Source organism: Typopeltis vanoorti, chromosome 20 (genome assembly GCF_054136105.1).
Source record: "Typopeltis vanoorti isolate ZY-2024b chromosome 20, IOZ_Tvanoo_1.0, whole genome shotgun sequence".
Taxonomy (NCBI): Eukaryota; Metazoa; Arthropoda; class Arachnida; order Uropygi; family Thelyphonidae; genus Typopeltis; species Typopeltis vanoorti.
In genome coordinates this window covers 7,261,567-7,279,143 of record NC_143568.1, presented here as the reverse complement: position 1 = coordinate 7,279,143, position 17,577 = coordinate 7,261,567, and the positions used below count along the sequence as shown (strand labels likewise).

Here is a 17,577-nt window from a genome sequence, read left to right as displayed (position 1 = left end):
CTCTGCTACCTTCCACCTATTTGAGGTTTACACACATTTTAGACATTTAGTAGAATACTGCTACAGGCCAGGGAGGGAGAAGATTCTGAAATGTTCAGACAGATGAAACTAGTGAGGATGATAATAATGGGCGACTTTAACTATGGAAGCATTGACTGTAAGCAGGAAATATCATGTATAAATAAGGTCAAATTTCTTGATCTGCTTAGGGACAATTATCTTATGCAGCATGTACAGGATGATTAAAATTAAAGTATCCCTGTTTAAGGCCTTGTGCAGTGCCACTCAGTGATCCAAATGTTGCAAAACTTTGCACAATACATTGTGTATTATGTGGAAGCGATATCTGAGGGAAAAAAAAGTAGCTCCAAAATTCGTTGTTGGGGATGCTCTGTGATATACCAAATGTGGATGTAGTAACTTTTCGCTTTGATTATGCATTCACAGGCTTTACCATTCAACGTGCTGTCCTTCCTAGTATGCCACAAACTGTATCCTTTCCACACAGTATGTTCAACAGCAGAACACAGCTCGTCAGGACTGATGTTGTGCATATGCTGCATTATGCTGTCTTTCAATATCGACAAGTTATCACAATAATGCCAATTAACTTTTAAGAAATCCCCCGAGCCAGAAGTCATAGGGGATAAGAATCAGGCAAACAAGGCGACCATGCAGTGGAAAATGCATGGCTGATCACTGCCTTCCATGAAATGTTCTTGAATAACCTTCTGTATGAATCGACCAATGTGTGGAGGGGCCCATTCTGCATGAAAAATGACTGAATCCATGAACAGGCACTGCTGTAGCTGTGGCACAACAAAACTGTTTATCATATCTGTCCTTCCTTATACCTCTAGGCAGTAACCGAGCTGTTCACAGGACCTCACTGGTGAATGTCCTCAAGGAAGAATGGCCCAATGATAAGCAAAGCTGTAATCCTGCACCAGACAGTAACTTTGGGTAAATGCAAAGGAATTTGTTGGATTGCATGTGGGTTTTGTGTAGCTCATACCTGGCAATTGCAGGCATTCATAGGTCCATTCAGGTGAAAGTGAGCCTCATTTCCCTGCACAAAATCATCAACAGCCATGCAGCATCCAACCCCACTCAAGCAAGGAATGTTAAAGCAAATGTCAGCTGACTTTGCAAGTTCTGCAAACAGAACTCCTGTGTCAGGGTTATCTTGAATGACTAGAAATGCAGAATTTTCTGGGCAGTTGTGTAAGACATATCCATGTGTCTTGATACAGCACATGTACTGCAGGAACCAGCAGTGTTATTCATGGCCTGCTCCACAATAGCAGTAGCAACTTCATTCACTCATTGTGAATTGACTGGTTTGCGACCTCTGCCAGGTCTAATTCCCAACAATTCCGCTTCTTCAAAATGACTAATCATTTGCTGCAGAGCACATAGAGATAGTGGACCTCATCAAAATTTGCTCAGGGGATGAAATTCATGGACTGCAACAACAGGACCAAGGTTGTTTTAGGTAGAACAGATTCACGAGTGAAGCATGTTGGGGCAAGGTTAGTCCCCCAACAACCAGAATGAAGTGAAAAATCCCATGTTCATCTTTTTAAACCCTTTTGCATCTTCCAAGTTGCACGATAGGCAAGTTCCAAGGATTTGGTGTTTTACAATGTCCCTGATAGTGAATTTTGGGACTACTATTTTTTTTTAAATATTTTTTTTCCCTCAAATATCTTTTCCACATGACATACAATGTATTCCTGCAGGAACACATGATGTACAGTGTATTCCTGCAAAGTTTTGCAGCATTTGGATCATTAGATGGTGTTCCAAAAGCCTTAAACAGCAATACTTTAATATTGATATCACCCTGTAGTTGAAACAACACCTGGGACCCAAGTGTTAGATTTAATAATATCATCTTATACAGTGATGACAGAAGATGTCACCATGATGCTGCAAGTTGGGGGAGAGTGATGAAGTGGTTTTTGACATGGTGGGGGGGGGACTAGCCAGGTACAAGCTTCATGGAGCAAGAGATGTGCGGAATTACAAAGCAGGAAAATATCATAAATTAAGGAAACAGATTGGTGATGTACAATGGCTTGATCAGTTGAAAGGGAGAGAAATCAGTAGTGGCTAGGATTTGGTCCAGAATAAATTATTTATAGCAATACAGGATTGTGTTCATAAGGTTTGGAGGATAAATAAAGCAGGAGTGAAATGGATGAATCATGGAATCATGCAGGAACTTCTGAGAAAGAGGATATTAAGGATAGGGTACCCATCAGCAGCATGAGAAGTTAGGAAGGTAACAAGTGTAGTAAGGGAAGAGAAATTGGCACATGAAAAGAGACTGGCTGAAGCAGCCAATCCCAAGAGAATTACTGATGAAAATCTTTAAAGAACTAATATTGAAATTGGGCAGGATGGGCTTGATTACAAGGCTGTTTGACTAACAGGAGCCAGTGTGTTGTGTATGGAGGTGTAGTGTCCCAAAAGAATTCTGTAGTTATGTTGCTAGTACAAGAAAGAGTGAATATGGAAGGTTAAGTTAATTAATTACTACTGAAGATATGGTGGAAATATTTAATGAGTATTTTGTTAATGTATTTCATGTGGGGAAAGGGGAATTAAGAGTAGTGTTGAATAGCAATAAGGAGGAGGAGGACAAAACACTAATAGTTCAAGAATCGGTAGTATTTAGAATATTAAGTAACCTTGATGTTAATAAGGATTGATGTTGATAAGAGATTTGGGAATATTGCCACAATATATTAAGGGGATGTGCAAAAGAGACATTATATCCAAAGCAATTCAGGCTACGAGACCAGTATATTATATTTGTTAATGTATATTCATCTGGCTGGTTTGCATGTTTTGCAGGATGAAAAACTTTGCTATCTCTATATGCGATTGGCTAATTCATCTTTAGTTGAAGAGGTACTTATAAAGATTCACATCCTACACATGACTCAAACTCAGGTCTTTCCAACCAAATGGTATTATTGATACCAACTGAGCTAAAAAGGCTCTCATGTGATTCAAAGCTTAAAAATATTACACCCAGAAATGCTAATCATCACTGACATGAATTTAAGATGCATTTATGGGGTGGCATTGAATGCCATGAATTTCATGGTATATATTCCTGAACACTAATCCTGGAGAGAGAGAAAGGATATTTTCCCTCTGAATTAACTACACTGAATTTTGAATTATAATGATTTGTATCTTTATTTTATCGGTGCTATAGTGAGCAGCTACTATCTTTCAAAAGATTTAAATTGTTTATTTGCTCCGATAACAAAATCAACATAATATAGAAGACACTACAATAATTATATAAATTTTATTAAAAAATGTCAAGTTACATGTGGTTCTTACCAGGCACAGGTTCCCTGATAAATTCAGGATCAATGTTCTTCAAATCAGCAGAATCACTCTGAAAAGTATATAAAAAAAATTAAAATAGAAAAACAATAAGGTTTTCATTTGATCTACTCCAAATATTATGATAATATGGTTGAGCTGTTGCACTTAGAATAATTTCAGAAGCAATTAACACTATGAGGTATTATTCCATAGCATATGTAAGCAGCTTGCTTCCTTAAGTGAAGCCCATCCGTTTTATAAGAGAATGTACGTTGAAAATATATATCTGTATAAAGAGATAAACATGAAGTTTATTCATTCATCTTCAAGGCCCACCTTTCCTAACTGGGTTGTGGGGGAAGCAGCTGCAAGAGGAACTTCCAATAGTCACGATCCTCCACCACCAAGCTCAGGTGTTCTAGTGGGACTTCCAAACGTATCCACCCAAGATTTTGGATATAATCTATCCAGCGAGTCTGTGGCCTCCCACCCTCTGGGGGAGCTTCTGTTGTGGCATTCTGACCAGGTGCCCATACCAACGTAACTGTGATCTCTCAACATGGAGAAGCAATGGTTGAGTATTGAGGGTTTCCCGAATTGCAGAGCTTCCGACTCTGTCGAATCTTGTCAGCCCCGCAACCTCTCAAAGGAACCTCATTTCAGCCGCTTGGATTCGTGTCCGCATTCTTTCAGTCATTACCCAACTCTCATAACCATAGGTGAGGACGAGGACATAGACTGTATTGAAGACAGCCAGCTTTGCCTTCTGGCTTAACTCCCGCAATATTGAGCTTGCTAAGCCAATTCGAGTATATAGCTCTACATCCCATTTTTCATCATTCGTGAATATGGACCCAAGGAATTGAAATATTCCTCCTGTCTCATTGGGACTCCACTTACATGCAGAGTGCACTGGGATGGTTGTCTTGAGACCACAAATGTTTCAGTTTTGGCCACACTGATCTTCATTCCAGCTTCTGCACCAACAGCTACAAACCTATCCAGGGTCTGCTGGAGGTCATCTGTGGAAGAGCTAAGCAGAACTAGGTCACCTGCAAAAAGCAGACGTCCAATGCTACATCTTCCAATTCTGACACACTCACTGCCTCGGCTGTGCCTATCAATCCAGTCCATAAATATTATGAAAAGGAGGGGGTGACAGAACCCTTGGTGGAGGCCAATGGACACTGTGAAAGGTTCAGACTTTGTGCTGTTTACCCTGACACAAAACTCCAGGCATCCATACAGGGACTTGATGGTAGCTAATAGTTGGCCATCCACTCCATACTCCTGTACTACTTTCCAAAGCTTATCCTGAGGAACCCGGTCATATGCCTTCTCCAAGTCCACAAAACATGTGTAGACATTCCTGGCATATTCCCAAGATTTCTCAAAGACTTGCTTTAAAATGAAGATTTGGTCAGTTGTGCTTCTACCAGGACAAAAGCCACATTGTTCTTCCTGGAACTTTGACTCAACTATGCTCCTGCACCTTCTTTCCAAGCACCTAGCATATATTTTCCCAGGCAGGCTGAGCAGAGAGAGATGCCACGATAGTTGCTGCAATCTCTCTGGTCTCCCTTCTTGAAGACCGGTATTATTATGTCTGTATGCCATTGCTTTGGTGCTTGCCCAGATATCCAAGCAGTCTGACACACTCGAGTCAGCCAGAGAACCCCATCTCAATTTAAGGCTTTTAGCATTTCGGGGCCGAATTTCATCATCGCCAGCAGCCTTGCCCGATTTTAGCGATTTTATTGCTAAATGGACCTCTTCTGCTGTGTGACTAGTCATTGCCCCGATCTGCACCTCTTGGATGTCCACAACTGCTGGGCCACCTGGGTTAAGAAGGCTCTCAAAGTATTCCCTCCATCTGTGGAGGATATCCTTCTCGGTTGTTAGAAGTGCACCATCAGAGGCCTTAATTGTCCTTGCTGTGCACAATTTCCTCTCTCGAAAGCATTCTGCCTTGAAGCCAGAATACTTTGTTTGTATTTGCATAGAATGAGTCTAATCTTTCTCCAAAGGATTCCCAAGCCTTGTGCTTTGCTGTCTTTACTGCCTCAGCAGCAGCTTTTCATACCTAAGTGTACCGCAAATGCATCTCAGGTGACCTGACCCTAAGTCATGTTAGGTAGGCCTCCTTTTTTTGCCCAGACAGCTTTTTGGACCTCTTGGTTCCACCAAGGTGTCCTTTTCTCACTGCCCCTCGCCACGCCGAGCTGCTTTCTGCCACAGCATGAGAGTGCAGAGGCAGTGACAGCAGTTCTGAACAGCTTCCACTCCTCCTCAACATCTGCAGTATGCTTGGGAATTTCTTTGAACCTGGAGGAAATGTCATTCATCTGCAAAATTCTTCCTCACAGCCTCATTTTCCAGTGCCTCCCATTTCACGCAGTATAGCTGCTTAGGCCTACCAGCATTGATGGTAACATCTGGTTTCTGAAGCCATAGAATGCAGACAACAAGGTGGTGGTCAGTTGACAGTTCTACCCCTCTCCTCACACGAACGTCCAGCACTGAGGAAAATAGGTCTGCTGAGACTATAAAGAAGTCAATCAGAGACCTTTGTCCAAGCGTATCCCTGTACCAGATATACTTATGGACTTCTCGATGCTGAAAGAAGGTATTCATTATGGACAAGCTGTTGGTACAACAGAAGTCAAATAATTTCAACCCATTCATGTTAATGTCAGGGTCTCCGTTCCTCCAAACCACACGCCTCCATGTCTGGTCATCTGTTCCAACATGTGCATTGAAATCACTCATTAGCAGGACTGATTCCATGTCTGCCACGCTGTCAAAAGCAGCATCCACTTCCTCTAGGAAGGCAGAGTATTCTGACTCCAGATTAGGTGCACAGGCTTGCATCACAGCCAGTCATGATTTTTCATCTGGAGCCTTAACACACATACCAGTCCCCTGAATGGGATCCACTCAGCAACACAGTCTGACAGCCGGTTATGAAGTTTATAATTATTAATCCATTAAGGATTTATTTCAGTTAAAGCTTAAGGGAACTTTATTAATTTCCAGTTTATAAAGAATGGGCCGAGTAAAGTTTGTTTTATTTAGGATTCTCAGTCTCATATGTGATTTCTAATCTAATGTGTTCTAATGAAAACATATGCAATTTACAGGCAAGATTACTGTTGTTGGTGGTGATAGGTGGCAGATTCCATGTTGGTGGTAAAGTTATTGTGTGTAGGTGGAAGAGCAAGTAGTAGGGGAGAAGGAGAGATGCACATGGCAGAGTAGAGTGGACTTCCTTCCAGAGATGAGTACTTGGAGATGTCACATAATAAGAAGAATAACAGTTGATATGGTTTTAATTATTTCTTCAGAAGCTTTCATATAAAAGGCAGAGTTGTTCTGAAGTGACAATACTGTTGATAAGGTTTTAAGAATGCTGAGATTTTCACATAGAAAGTCATTCTCAAGTGATGACATAGTTTCTAGAAGTGTATTCAGTGGAGTTTGCTATTCATTTCATATAGAAAGTGAAGTTACAGAAATATCTTGGATAAAGAAAAGATAAGATATATTTTTCTTCAGTGTTCTATGATTAAGATGCAAGAAGTTTTCCCTTATGTTGAGGTTATACAGAGAGCACCTTTGCTTTGTGTTAGTTGTCCTTCTGAATGAACTCAAGAAGGAATAACAGTTATGTAGGAGGCAAGAGATTAAGGCTCCTGGAGTTTTGTCTATATAGGATAACAACCATTGGTATATGTGATTGAAAGGAAGATGTGCACATATATGCCTCTTGTTGTAATCTAAAGAAAATGCTTGCGCTTGCATAGATAAGCTATATAAATCTAACACTAATAGTTTAACAGAAGTTGAATAGTTTAAACAGTCAAAAGTGTGCTAAAGGTGCCATTAATTCCACAGAGCATTCTTACAAGACATGGCGATATATTGTTAAGTCCTACTGCCTTATTCACATCAAATTTACTTAATTCCTCACATACTGCCTGCTCGTTCACCATAAGTACCTCCTCCACCATACCATCTACACTCCAGCTCTCCTGATGTTGCTTTCACAAGAATACACTGATAAACATTGTTGAACACTTATTGGTTACCAATCTGCCAATGTTATCAGCTAGCATCATTCTCCCATTGTCATTTTTTTTTCTACTTGCCACATATTAAAAGAACTCAGCAGGATTTTTCTTAGCTTGATTGGCTAATTTCTTCTCATACTGCACTATCCTGACTTGCTCCTTGTACTCCTAATGCAACTGATCATTACCAACATTCATCTTGTGTTGCCTCCACAGTGCCTTCTTCCAGATTTCATGTTTAATCTTTTTCATTCATCCATTTTAATCCAATCTGGTTTAGCCTTTTCACCTTTGAAATATACTCAGACTTGCTGTTCATAAATATTTCTTGATCAATGTCCATGTAGTGTACCCTCTTCCTACTCAATTCCTCTTTCGACGCTAAAGTTGTTTCGTCAGTTGTCTCCTAAGCTTTTCATAATCACCAGCATTGAAGTTCTGTAGAGTAACCCTTCTTTATAAAAGTTCTCATACACTGGCGATCACTTCATGGTCACACCCAAATGGGAGAAGATCAGACATTCTACTCACAATCACATCTTTTGATGATATAACTAGATCTAAGACTCTTAACCCTCGTGTGACCCAACATTACACACTGCCTAAGATTGTTGTTTTTTAAGAACTTGAGAAATTCATTCTCCTTATTTCCTGAAGCTATCTCTTCTTTTCAATCAATATTGCTGCAATTGAAATAGACCATAATGATTACCCTTTGCTTACTCACTAATGGAGTTTCTATACATTTCTTTGTCTCTACCTTCACATTTCCTGGCCTGTAGCAACACACAACCAAATATCATTCTATTTCATTCTATCAACCTTCATTTCACATCATACTGCTTCAAAACCACTGGCACTTTTCCCCCCACATATCTCAATCTTGTGCAGACATAATTCACCTGCTATCATCAGTAGCACTCTCTCCCTCTCTTCTTGCCTTTCCTATCTTCACAAAAAAACATCATATACCTCCATTTCTGTTCCCGTCAAGATGTCATTCTCATTCAACTTATTTCAACTATTTTCTGCACATAAACTCGGTGAATGCAACTATTTCATCTTCCTTATTTCTGATACTCCTGGCATTCTTAAATAAGCATACCAATTCATTTCTTGGTCTATAACCAGTTATGCTTCCCCCTACATTTGTGACTTCTCCTCACCTTTTGTCCCTCATGATTTCCAGACCGTTTTATTCGTACTAAACATCCATGCACATGCATTTATTACTGCTTTCTGAATTTATTCTCATAACACCATATCTTTCTGGCCTCTCAGGCTCACTCCATTTCACTGTCCAACTTGTATTCCTGTTCTCACTGTCCAACTTGTATTCCTGTCCATTTACATCATCTCTGACTTCCACTGATACCTTGTTTGTATCACTCATTACACTTCCTTCCAACAGCAACCTTTCCAAATGACTCACTCCCAAATCATACAGATGTAGTCCATTGCTCTTATACAGTTCTATTTGTCCCTCAAACTCATCTCACAAATTTGCAAACCATACTCTTTTCTCTTCATATATTTCTGCTAACATTCCATTCAAAATCTCTGCTCATCAATGTCATACCTGAAGCAACACACAAGCTACTTTTCTCTTCCTACTGCACTGTTATCTTTCACTCTCTCCTCAATAATCTCCTGATATCCATCCTCACATTCTACCTATGTCCAACTAAATCATTCATTTCAACCATAACCATTAACTCCCTTGCATGCTTACTTCTCATATCCAATGTCTCAATCATCCTGTACATTCTCCCTCCTGGAATTGACCTTTGTGCACCCTCTCATCCACCACACCTTTTATTTATGACAGAATATCCATATAGTGTTATGCTACTCTTGCATCATTTCATACTTCTTTTTTTTCTCCACCATCTTTCATTTTATTCTTTTGCACTCTTCTGTACATGCCATATCTCATTATATATTTTATTTGTTTATGGCAAACCACATTTTTTAACCTGCATAATTTGCATTTCTTTAATTTTACACTTAATTTAATGTAGTACCATCCATTCAAAAGTGTAAATAGGCTTACTCTACTGTTTTATTAAGAGATCGCCAAGTTGGACTCACTGCAGATGGTCTTATTCTACTGGCAACATATTATACTGTAACCTTAAATTCTTTCAAATCAATAACATATTTCACATACCTGCTGCTACTCTCTATACAAAAGTCTCATTCACTCTTGCTTACCATACTCTTATATTATTTCCAGGGATATCTTCACCCCCCCCCACACACCAATCCATTCCTTCACTCTATACATGAAGTATACTGATTTAAGATGGAAAACAACTGGGTTGTTTGGAATTACAAAAAAAGCAATTAGGGTTATGAGGTCAATGTATATAACCTATCTGTTAACTGTATGTACTCTGAAGGCTAGTTTACCAATAGAATGGAAAAACAGTTTCTGAAAATAAAGGACATAACTATAGCAAAAAAGTTGAAATATTTTAAATTTCATAGGAAGCATCTGCTCACTGTTTTCACAATAGCAAGAAAAAACTGTGAAAATCTTAAATGATTTAGAGTATATTTAGGAGTCCCGATGGTTAGTTTTTAACATTGCTCCCAAGAAAATTACATTCTTATCTCACTGACAATGTCAGCGAGATGATATCTGTAACACTAGTTTGGATGCTGGAATGGTCCAAGGTTGTCCATAATTTTTGAAACTTCTTGAACAGAAGTATTTCTGGGCCTGTGGGAAGTCCAACTCAGATCAACTATGGATTCCAGAATTATTCCAAAAATACGGTAATGTCATGGAAATCACAACATACTTTGTCCATATTTCATTCAAAATGGATGAATACTCTTTATCGACCCAGTGTTGGTGGAAGTAGTGTTGAAGCACATGCATTTAACCTTGTCACAGACATCCCCATTCAATGACTGCATCAAAAACTGCTCGTGCTATCTATTCACCTATTCCAACCAGAAGTTTCAGAATGCCAAACATTTAATCACTCCATCAACCTGAATATGAGAATCGGAGGGTGGTCAAGTGATCTTGCCCTGAAACATCTTCCAGCATTTTACCATCCCAGTGAATGGTTAAAGGACATCATGTTGGTGGTTTAATGGAGTATAGACAACACTAGGAAAGGATTAAAAACTAATTTTAATGCTTCCAATATTTCGTGTCAGTCATTGAGACATCTTCAGGGAGTACAATTAACGCCTGTAACACACACACACACACACAAAGCCAGAACAATATTAAATGAAACACATGAGTGACTCTAAAGTGGATGACTCTCCAAGCTTTGCAGACCATATATGGGATAAAACTCACAGGATCTGAAAAAAAAAAAACACCATGCTCCACCATAGTAAATTCAAAAAGGAAATTTTTTGAATCGGCAGCAGAACTCATAAATCAACTTAAAAATATGGATGCATTAAACTTTCCAAAATTTGGGAAACAATAATTGTTAGAGAAAGTTGTTGGAAGTTTTTCCATTTGGTATACTACAAATTAAAGTCAAAACTGGTCTGGATATTGACCCTTCCCATAATGCATAGCATTATACATACCTGTAAGGATATGTGCTTTGCATTATGGGATACTAAGGCAAGTGATGTAGAGTCTTTGCTTCTTTATACGAGTTGCCCCAGTCCTGAAAATAGTTCAGGCACAAACGTGTTTGTTTACACTTGGATAAATGATTAAACCAAGTATATAATTTCTTGCTATCTTTAATTTGTAATAATTATTAGAGATCCCAGTTTACATCCTAGGCCACCTACAAACACCCATAGAGGACACAATACCTAGATAGGACTTTAAAGTAACCCACATGTCTCATTTAGTACTGTGCAATCTTTGTGTGTGTGTGTGTGTGTGTGTGTGTGTGTGTTACAAGTGTTAATTGTACTCCCTGAAGATGCCTCAGTGACTGAGAGGAAATACTGGAAGCATTAAAATTAATTTTTAATAATTTCCTAGTGATGTATACTCCATTAACCTTCCATGATGTACTCCCAGCACTTAAGTCTTAACACATAGTTAAAAGGACATTGTTGTGTCGGAAATAACTGGCCCACTATCAATCAGCCATTTATTTTGGACCCAACATGAGAAGAAATTGACTTACAATAAAAACATGCTTATACTCTCAAGAGCAGGGATAAAGAAATAATAAATGAATTGTAATCAAAGAGGATATATCAATTTAATTAGTAAGATTGTTATAAAATAGTCCAAATTGTATTCTAAAATCATGCCCAGTATGGGAAAATTATGTTCAAGAAATAAGAATCATTTGTCAACCAATCAATGGAAGGTCAAATCACTACGTAAGAGTCCACAATGTGAACTTTGCACTTAATGGTTAAAAACCATTAAGTGCAAAGTTCTGTTTCAGGTAGTGCAGTTCTTCATTCCTTTTAATTGACATACTTGATATATTGTATGCCCTCTCTCATAAAGTTTCGATTATGCCCATCTTATGCAATGGATGGTGGTGTGAGGTGGCATTTAAAAATCTTCCCATTGTGATAGGTTTTCTGTATACAGAAAAGGATAAGCTTTTTTTCCTGTTTGTTTACTCCGACAACGACAAGGCAAGGAACAGTAATTTTTGTGCTGTTCTAGTTCAAGAGTAAATTTTATATTGGCATGCAAGTTGTTCAGATAATCTTTGAAAGCAATCGAGCTCATCCGCTATTCTTGACCAAATGACGAAAATATCATCGATGTAATGTAACCAAATTTTTGGTTTCTTCTGATAGTTTTTTTAATGCATTAATTTCAAAATTGTCTACAAACAGGTTGGAGAAAGGAGGAACTGGCAAGTTCATTCTTTTTTGTTCCCATCATTTGTCTTGAAATACGAAAAAAGTGTTTTCCATGCAGTGTTTGAATAGTCAGAATAGCAGGTTTCATACCTGCTCCTTATTCCCCTCACACATCTGGCAGCCATGACAGATCTACAAGAGAAATAAGCAGCAGATTAGAAAAATGTGCAGTATAAGACAAGATTAGTCAGTCTTGTATGCCAAAAAGAAATCCAAGAGAATTTCTGTTTTGTAGTAAGCAACAGAACAATAATTATAGAGAAGTGATGCTGAGAATGATGAAGACGAGAGTGGCAAAGTGACCATTGAAGAGGATGCAATGAAATTACTTAACAAACATTGAGTCAGTGTGTGTCATACAGATGCAAATGACAGAGGCAATACTATGTGGACTAGAAGTGAGTGATCAAATGTGTATGAGTTGCAGAACATTAATAGGACTAGATTGGGTGATATTTTGACATATATGAGGGTGGTCTGAAAAGTTATCAGCCTAACAATGAAAAAACGAATTTATAATTTCAAAATTATTTTTATTTTTCAACATAATCTCCCTTAAGACTAATACATTTATTCCAGCGATGCTCTCCAGCACCATTATCCTGTCCCTGTAGTGGTTCTCAGTAAGATCTGCAAAATACCCCTTTACAGCTGTAATCACCTCTTGATTCAAAGAAAAATGCTGACCAGCGAGGAAGAGTTTTGGTTTTGGGAAGATACAGAAGTCAGACGGAGCCAAATCTGAGGAATAGGGGGTGGATGTTCCAACAATTCATAATGCAGATCCCTTAATTTTCCCACTACCAAAACACTTTTGTGGGCAGGTGCATTGTCCTGATGAAAGATGATTTTTTTCCTTCTTCTGCAAACCAGGTCTTTTCTCACGAATTTTTTATCTAATCTGGTTAAAAGATCGGAATAATATTCCCCAGTTATTGTTTTAAGTATGTGATCAACAGTCTGTTGAAGGTGTGGGCAATGACTGCATGATGGTCATTATAGGATATAGTCAGATGGAGTCAAATAAAGTCAGACTGAGCTAAATCTGAGGAATAGGGTGGATGTTCCAACAATTCATAATGCAGATCCCTTAATTTTCCCACTGCCAAAACACTTTTGTGGGCAGGTGCATTGTCCTGATGAAAGATGATTTTTTTTCCTCTTCTGCAAACCGGGTCTTTTCTCACAAATTTTTTATCTAATCTGGTTAAAAGATCGGAATAATATTCCCTAGTTATTGTTTTAAGTATGTGATCAACAGTCTGTTGAAGGTGTGGGCAATGACTGCATGATGGGGATTCCAGGATATGGAATCTGTGTAGGTGGTGTCTTAATTTTCCACGTCCCGTTAGTAGTGTAGTTAAACCTGGAGAGATAATGTGTTTTTTCAGCCAGTCTGCTTTTGATACTTGGCAAGAATTCTTTTGTTGTTGATCCATTTTTTTTGATGTTTTCCATTCTTCTTTCCACAAGTTTAGGCTTATTTCTTCTGCAAGTGTTTTTAGCAGATTACTAGTACTTTTGGTAACTTGTTTCTAGCCATTCGTTTCCAGCTGCTTCTTTAGCCAACTGATCTACTCTCTCGTTTCCTGCTACCTCCATGCCTTCACCCAGCAGAACTTGGTTTCCCATCCCTCTAGAGTGAGATTCCAAACCAGATTTCTCATCTGTTCTATTAACATTATATGGCTGTACTGGTTTTTTATGCCATCTATAGTGCTTCTTTTGAATACTGTCACTAAATTGTTGCTGTCTTTTAATGAGAGGCATTGACTTCTAATTCCAGGAGATATGTAAGTGAATGAACTATAGCAAGTTGTTCTGCTTGGTTGCTAGAATAGAGGGGATGCAGTCTAGATCAACATTTTTGTATAATGGACACTCTGTAATATGCAATGAAAGAACAACTGATGCACTCCTTCAGTTTTGCTTCAATCGGTGTATATATGGAAATCATCACTTTCAGCTTTCCTTCTTAATACATGTTTTCTTTGCTGGGTGAGGCCATCTACTATAGTGAAGTGAACATTCGTAGCAATTTGGATCGATGTTAGAATTTCCATTATATCTTCCAGAAGTGACTTCATATATAAGAGAGAATTCTTGCATTTTCAGGCAGATCAGTGTTAGACCAGAAATAGCGCAAGCTGTCTCAAAAAATACTGTCCTTACCTTTAAGTGTTCAATATAGCTGTAATGCAATGAACTCTGTTTAGCTTTTGTCTGTTTTTCTTTGATTACGGTGTGTTTCCAAGCAGAAGCATAAGATATCAATGGTAGCATAGCTCCGGTATATTGTTTTCAGCAATCATTGGCCTAATCTCCACTTTATCCTTGCTGATTAAGCTAGAAGGTTTACGATTTGTAAGCTTTTTCAGAAACATATGAGATGTGCTTAATTGTTGAAAATAAATTTTTCATCTATTGTTACTCCTAGGTATTTTAGCTCACTAGCTACATTGAGAACTTCCCTGTTTAACATGTTCATTGCCAAACTGAAAATTGGAATTTCGTGTGGTGGCCAAATTTTTTTTACTTGATAGCGACGGCCGCGCGATAACGCGTGATCGGCCGCCAGGTGAGAACTCGCATCACACGATATCGCGTGATTGACAATGAATGTGTTAAGAAAACAGCTACAGGTTATTTTGATTTTTTACATGAGATGTGGAGCACTTTAGACTTGGTGCTATTGAAGGTAACTTTCTTCTCGCATGCCCACTCTGCAATTTTAAAGAGTTCTTCATTGGCTGTTATTTCTAACTGTAAGCCTTCACATCCCCTAATCATTATCATCGCATGACTGAAACAAAAGCTATCACTTGTTTCAGTAATGAAAGGAAGTCTTAATAGCAAGTCATACTGGATGTTCCAGAAACTTGGTCCACAGCAGGAACCATGCAGACAGTGTCTTTTTACTTCTTTCATTGCAGCTGTGGTTTTTAATGTCATGGTTGCTCTTCTATCTATAAAATAATTTTTTGTAAGGTAGAGTGGGTTTTTTAGACATTTGAAATTTCTTAACTGATTAATTTACGCTGGCCAACATGCAGCATCGAAGGCTCCTTGTATGTCAAATGAGATCAGTGGCAAGTCTTTTTTTGTTTTTGCTATAGATAGACTGTCTTCTGTGAACTCTTTAACCTCCATAATTGCATCTACTGTGTTTGATGGGTCTAAATGCATATTGATTGCTGCTTAATAGATCTCGAGTAGACAAAGTGCGTTATTTGGTTTATCAGAAGTTTTTCTAGCACCTTACGAGTAACATTTATGAGACTGATTTCCTGGTGTTATCATGGGTATAATTTTAGAGAATTTCGATGGACTGATAGCTGTATTTCACTTTATAGTAGTCTTCTATTCTGTCTTAAATCTTGATTATTGTATACTTTGATATAGTTGTCTGAATGTGTTTACATGTTTTCTTAGGACTGTTAGTTTGTCATTCTACTAAAGTACTGAATTTCTTCCATTGATGTTTAGCTTCTTGGTTGTTCTGAGTGTTTGGTTGCTGGATTTTTTCAGTGCTGATGAAAGTACAGAAGCAAGGAAGTCTATATCGGCTTGTGCTGATCGCCAGATTCTTGTCTAGAGTTGTTGTTTGCTGATTCTCATTAAAGTGCAGCTCTGAGATTAGGCATGCATATTCTTCTCTTTTTTATGCTTTTACAAATATGTCTAAATTGGTTTTGTTGGTGAAGTACTTGATGTTAATGTGATGGTTTGTCTTGTGTATTCCATTTAAATTTTTGTTACTGATGAAATTTAATATACGATGATCAGAACAGCTTTCCTCTTTCTTGCATCTCCATTCAGAAACCCAGAGTAAAATAGTGTTATTTGCTATTGTCAGATCAATGAAGCTGCTTTCTCTAATACTTTCAAATGATTGTGTATTACAGTTGTTGTTTAGTATATGCAGGAAATTTGATGCTAAAATCTCTTCTAGGTTTTTATCTCTGTTGTATGTGCTCTCATTAAACCATAAAACTGAAAGGGCATTATTATCCATTCCAAGAATTAAGGCGTGACTGATGGTAAAATCCACGATGTTGCCCATTTTTTCTAAGTCTTATATTAAGTCAGTATGACAGTCTAGATATATACTTGCAAAAGTTTTAATTCCGCTGTACATAATTTCAATAAGTACAAGTCCTCATTGCTGTATTGAGAAATTAATATTGCCTTGACTTCAGGAATGACCACGAGTATTGCAGCTCTCTTCTTTCTGATCCTTTTGAAAATATTTTGTAATTAGTTGGAAAGCCACATATTTTGTTGTTGATGTTGTTAGGTTCTTGTACTAATGTTATTCTTATATTTTTTCTATTTATAAGTTCTGTTAAGTTATTTACAGTCTTGATAGAGCATTCAAGATTTATTTGAAGGCATGCCAGGGAAGTAGTGCTGTTTCTGCTAACTTTATTATTGTTTTCCATAATCTATGTTTGGAATTTTGAGCTGTCTATAGTTTTGGGCAGTCTTTGCTTAGTGCCATGTTTTTGCAGTCATTTTTGGTTTTGGCATGCTTATTATGATTTTGTCAATTTATACAGTTCATTTCGTGGGCACTTGCTAAACACAAGTTCAGAGCAGAACAGACAGATGGTTTTTCCCCTACTATCTCACATATGATGGTGGAACTTATTGCAGTTAAAGAAGAACCCTTATCTTATTTATTAACTGCAGAACACTTATGTAGCCTGAGCAATGGCAAATTCTCCACATCATTTTAACGCTGGTTTTCAGCAATTTGTCTGAAAACCAGCGTTAAAATGATGTGGAGAATTTAATCATTTAATCATTAAGTTTCTCTTCTTTGTTTTCTTTTATTTGTCATGATGAATTTCCGTGTCATCTTTGTATTGCCACTGAAGAGTGCTATGTTCTGCATGCATACTGAGTCGATTGCATTGAATCGATTTCGTTGGGAATATTATATATAATTAGCCTTGGAAGATGTTTCTTACTGGGATTTGCTGCTAATGTGTCTTTGCATTCCTCAGAGATTTCATTATGTAGCAAGTCTATATCAGCCTTTTCGTTGGATTCAATTAAGACTCCTCTGAATTACAAAATCAGAATTTGTAATTCCAATTTTGATTTTTCTTGGATCTATTTTTTCTTTTATGATATTTTTGTTTTCTTTGCTGTTTAGTTGAGCTATTGGTTTCACTATTAATTTACAGCAAGGATTGTTTTCAGATTCGTCTTTGTTTTCAGCATTGTTTTTAATGACTTGTGAGTATAACTGAGTAGGCTTAGCTAAGTTAGCCTGTCCCTGCTTATTTGTAGTAGACTGTAGTTCCTTTGATACTTTTGTTTC

The 17,577-nt window shown here is 37.8% G+C and overlaps 1 protein-coding gene across 2 annotated transcripts in view; it reads right to left on the bottom strand.

The window, feature by feature from the left end:
• The window catches only part of LOC150095214 (serine/threonine-protein kinase Sgk2-like), a 279,354-nt gene that overhangs the window by 13,912 nt on the left and 247,865 nt on the right, over positions 1-17,577 (bottom strand). For both annotated transcript variants that reach the window (XM_090410485.1, XM_090410484.1), the window contains exon 15: positions 3,364-3,421. In XM_090410485.1, coding sequence (XP_090266611.1) covers positions 3,364-3,421 — 58 coding nt within the window. The remainder of the gene's footprint in view (positions 1-3,363; positions 3,422-17,577) is intronic.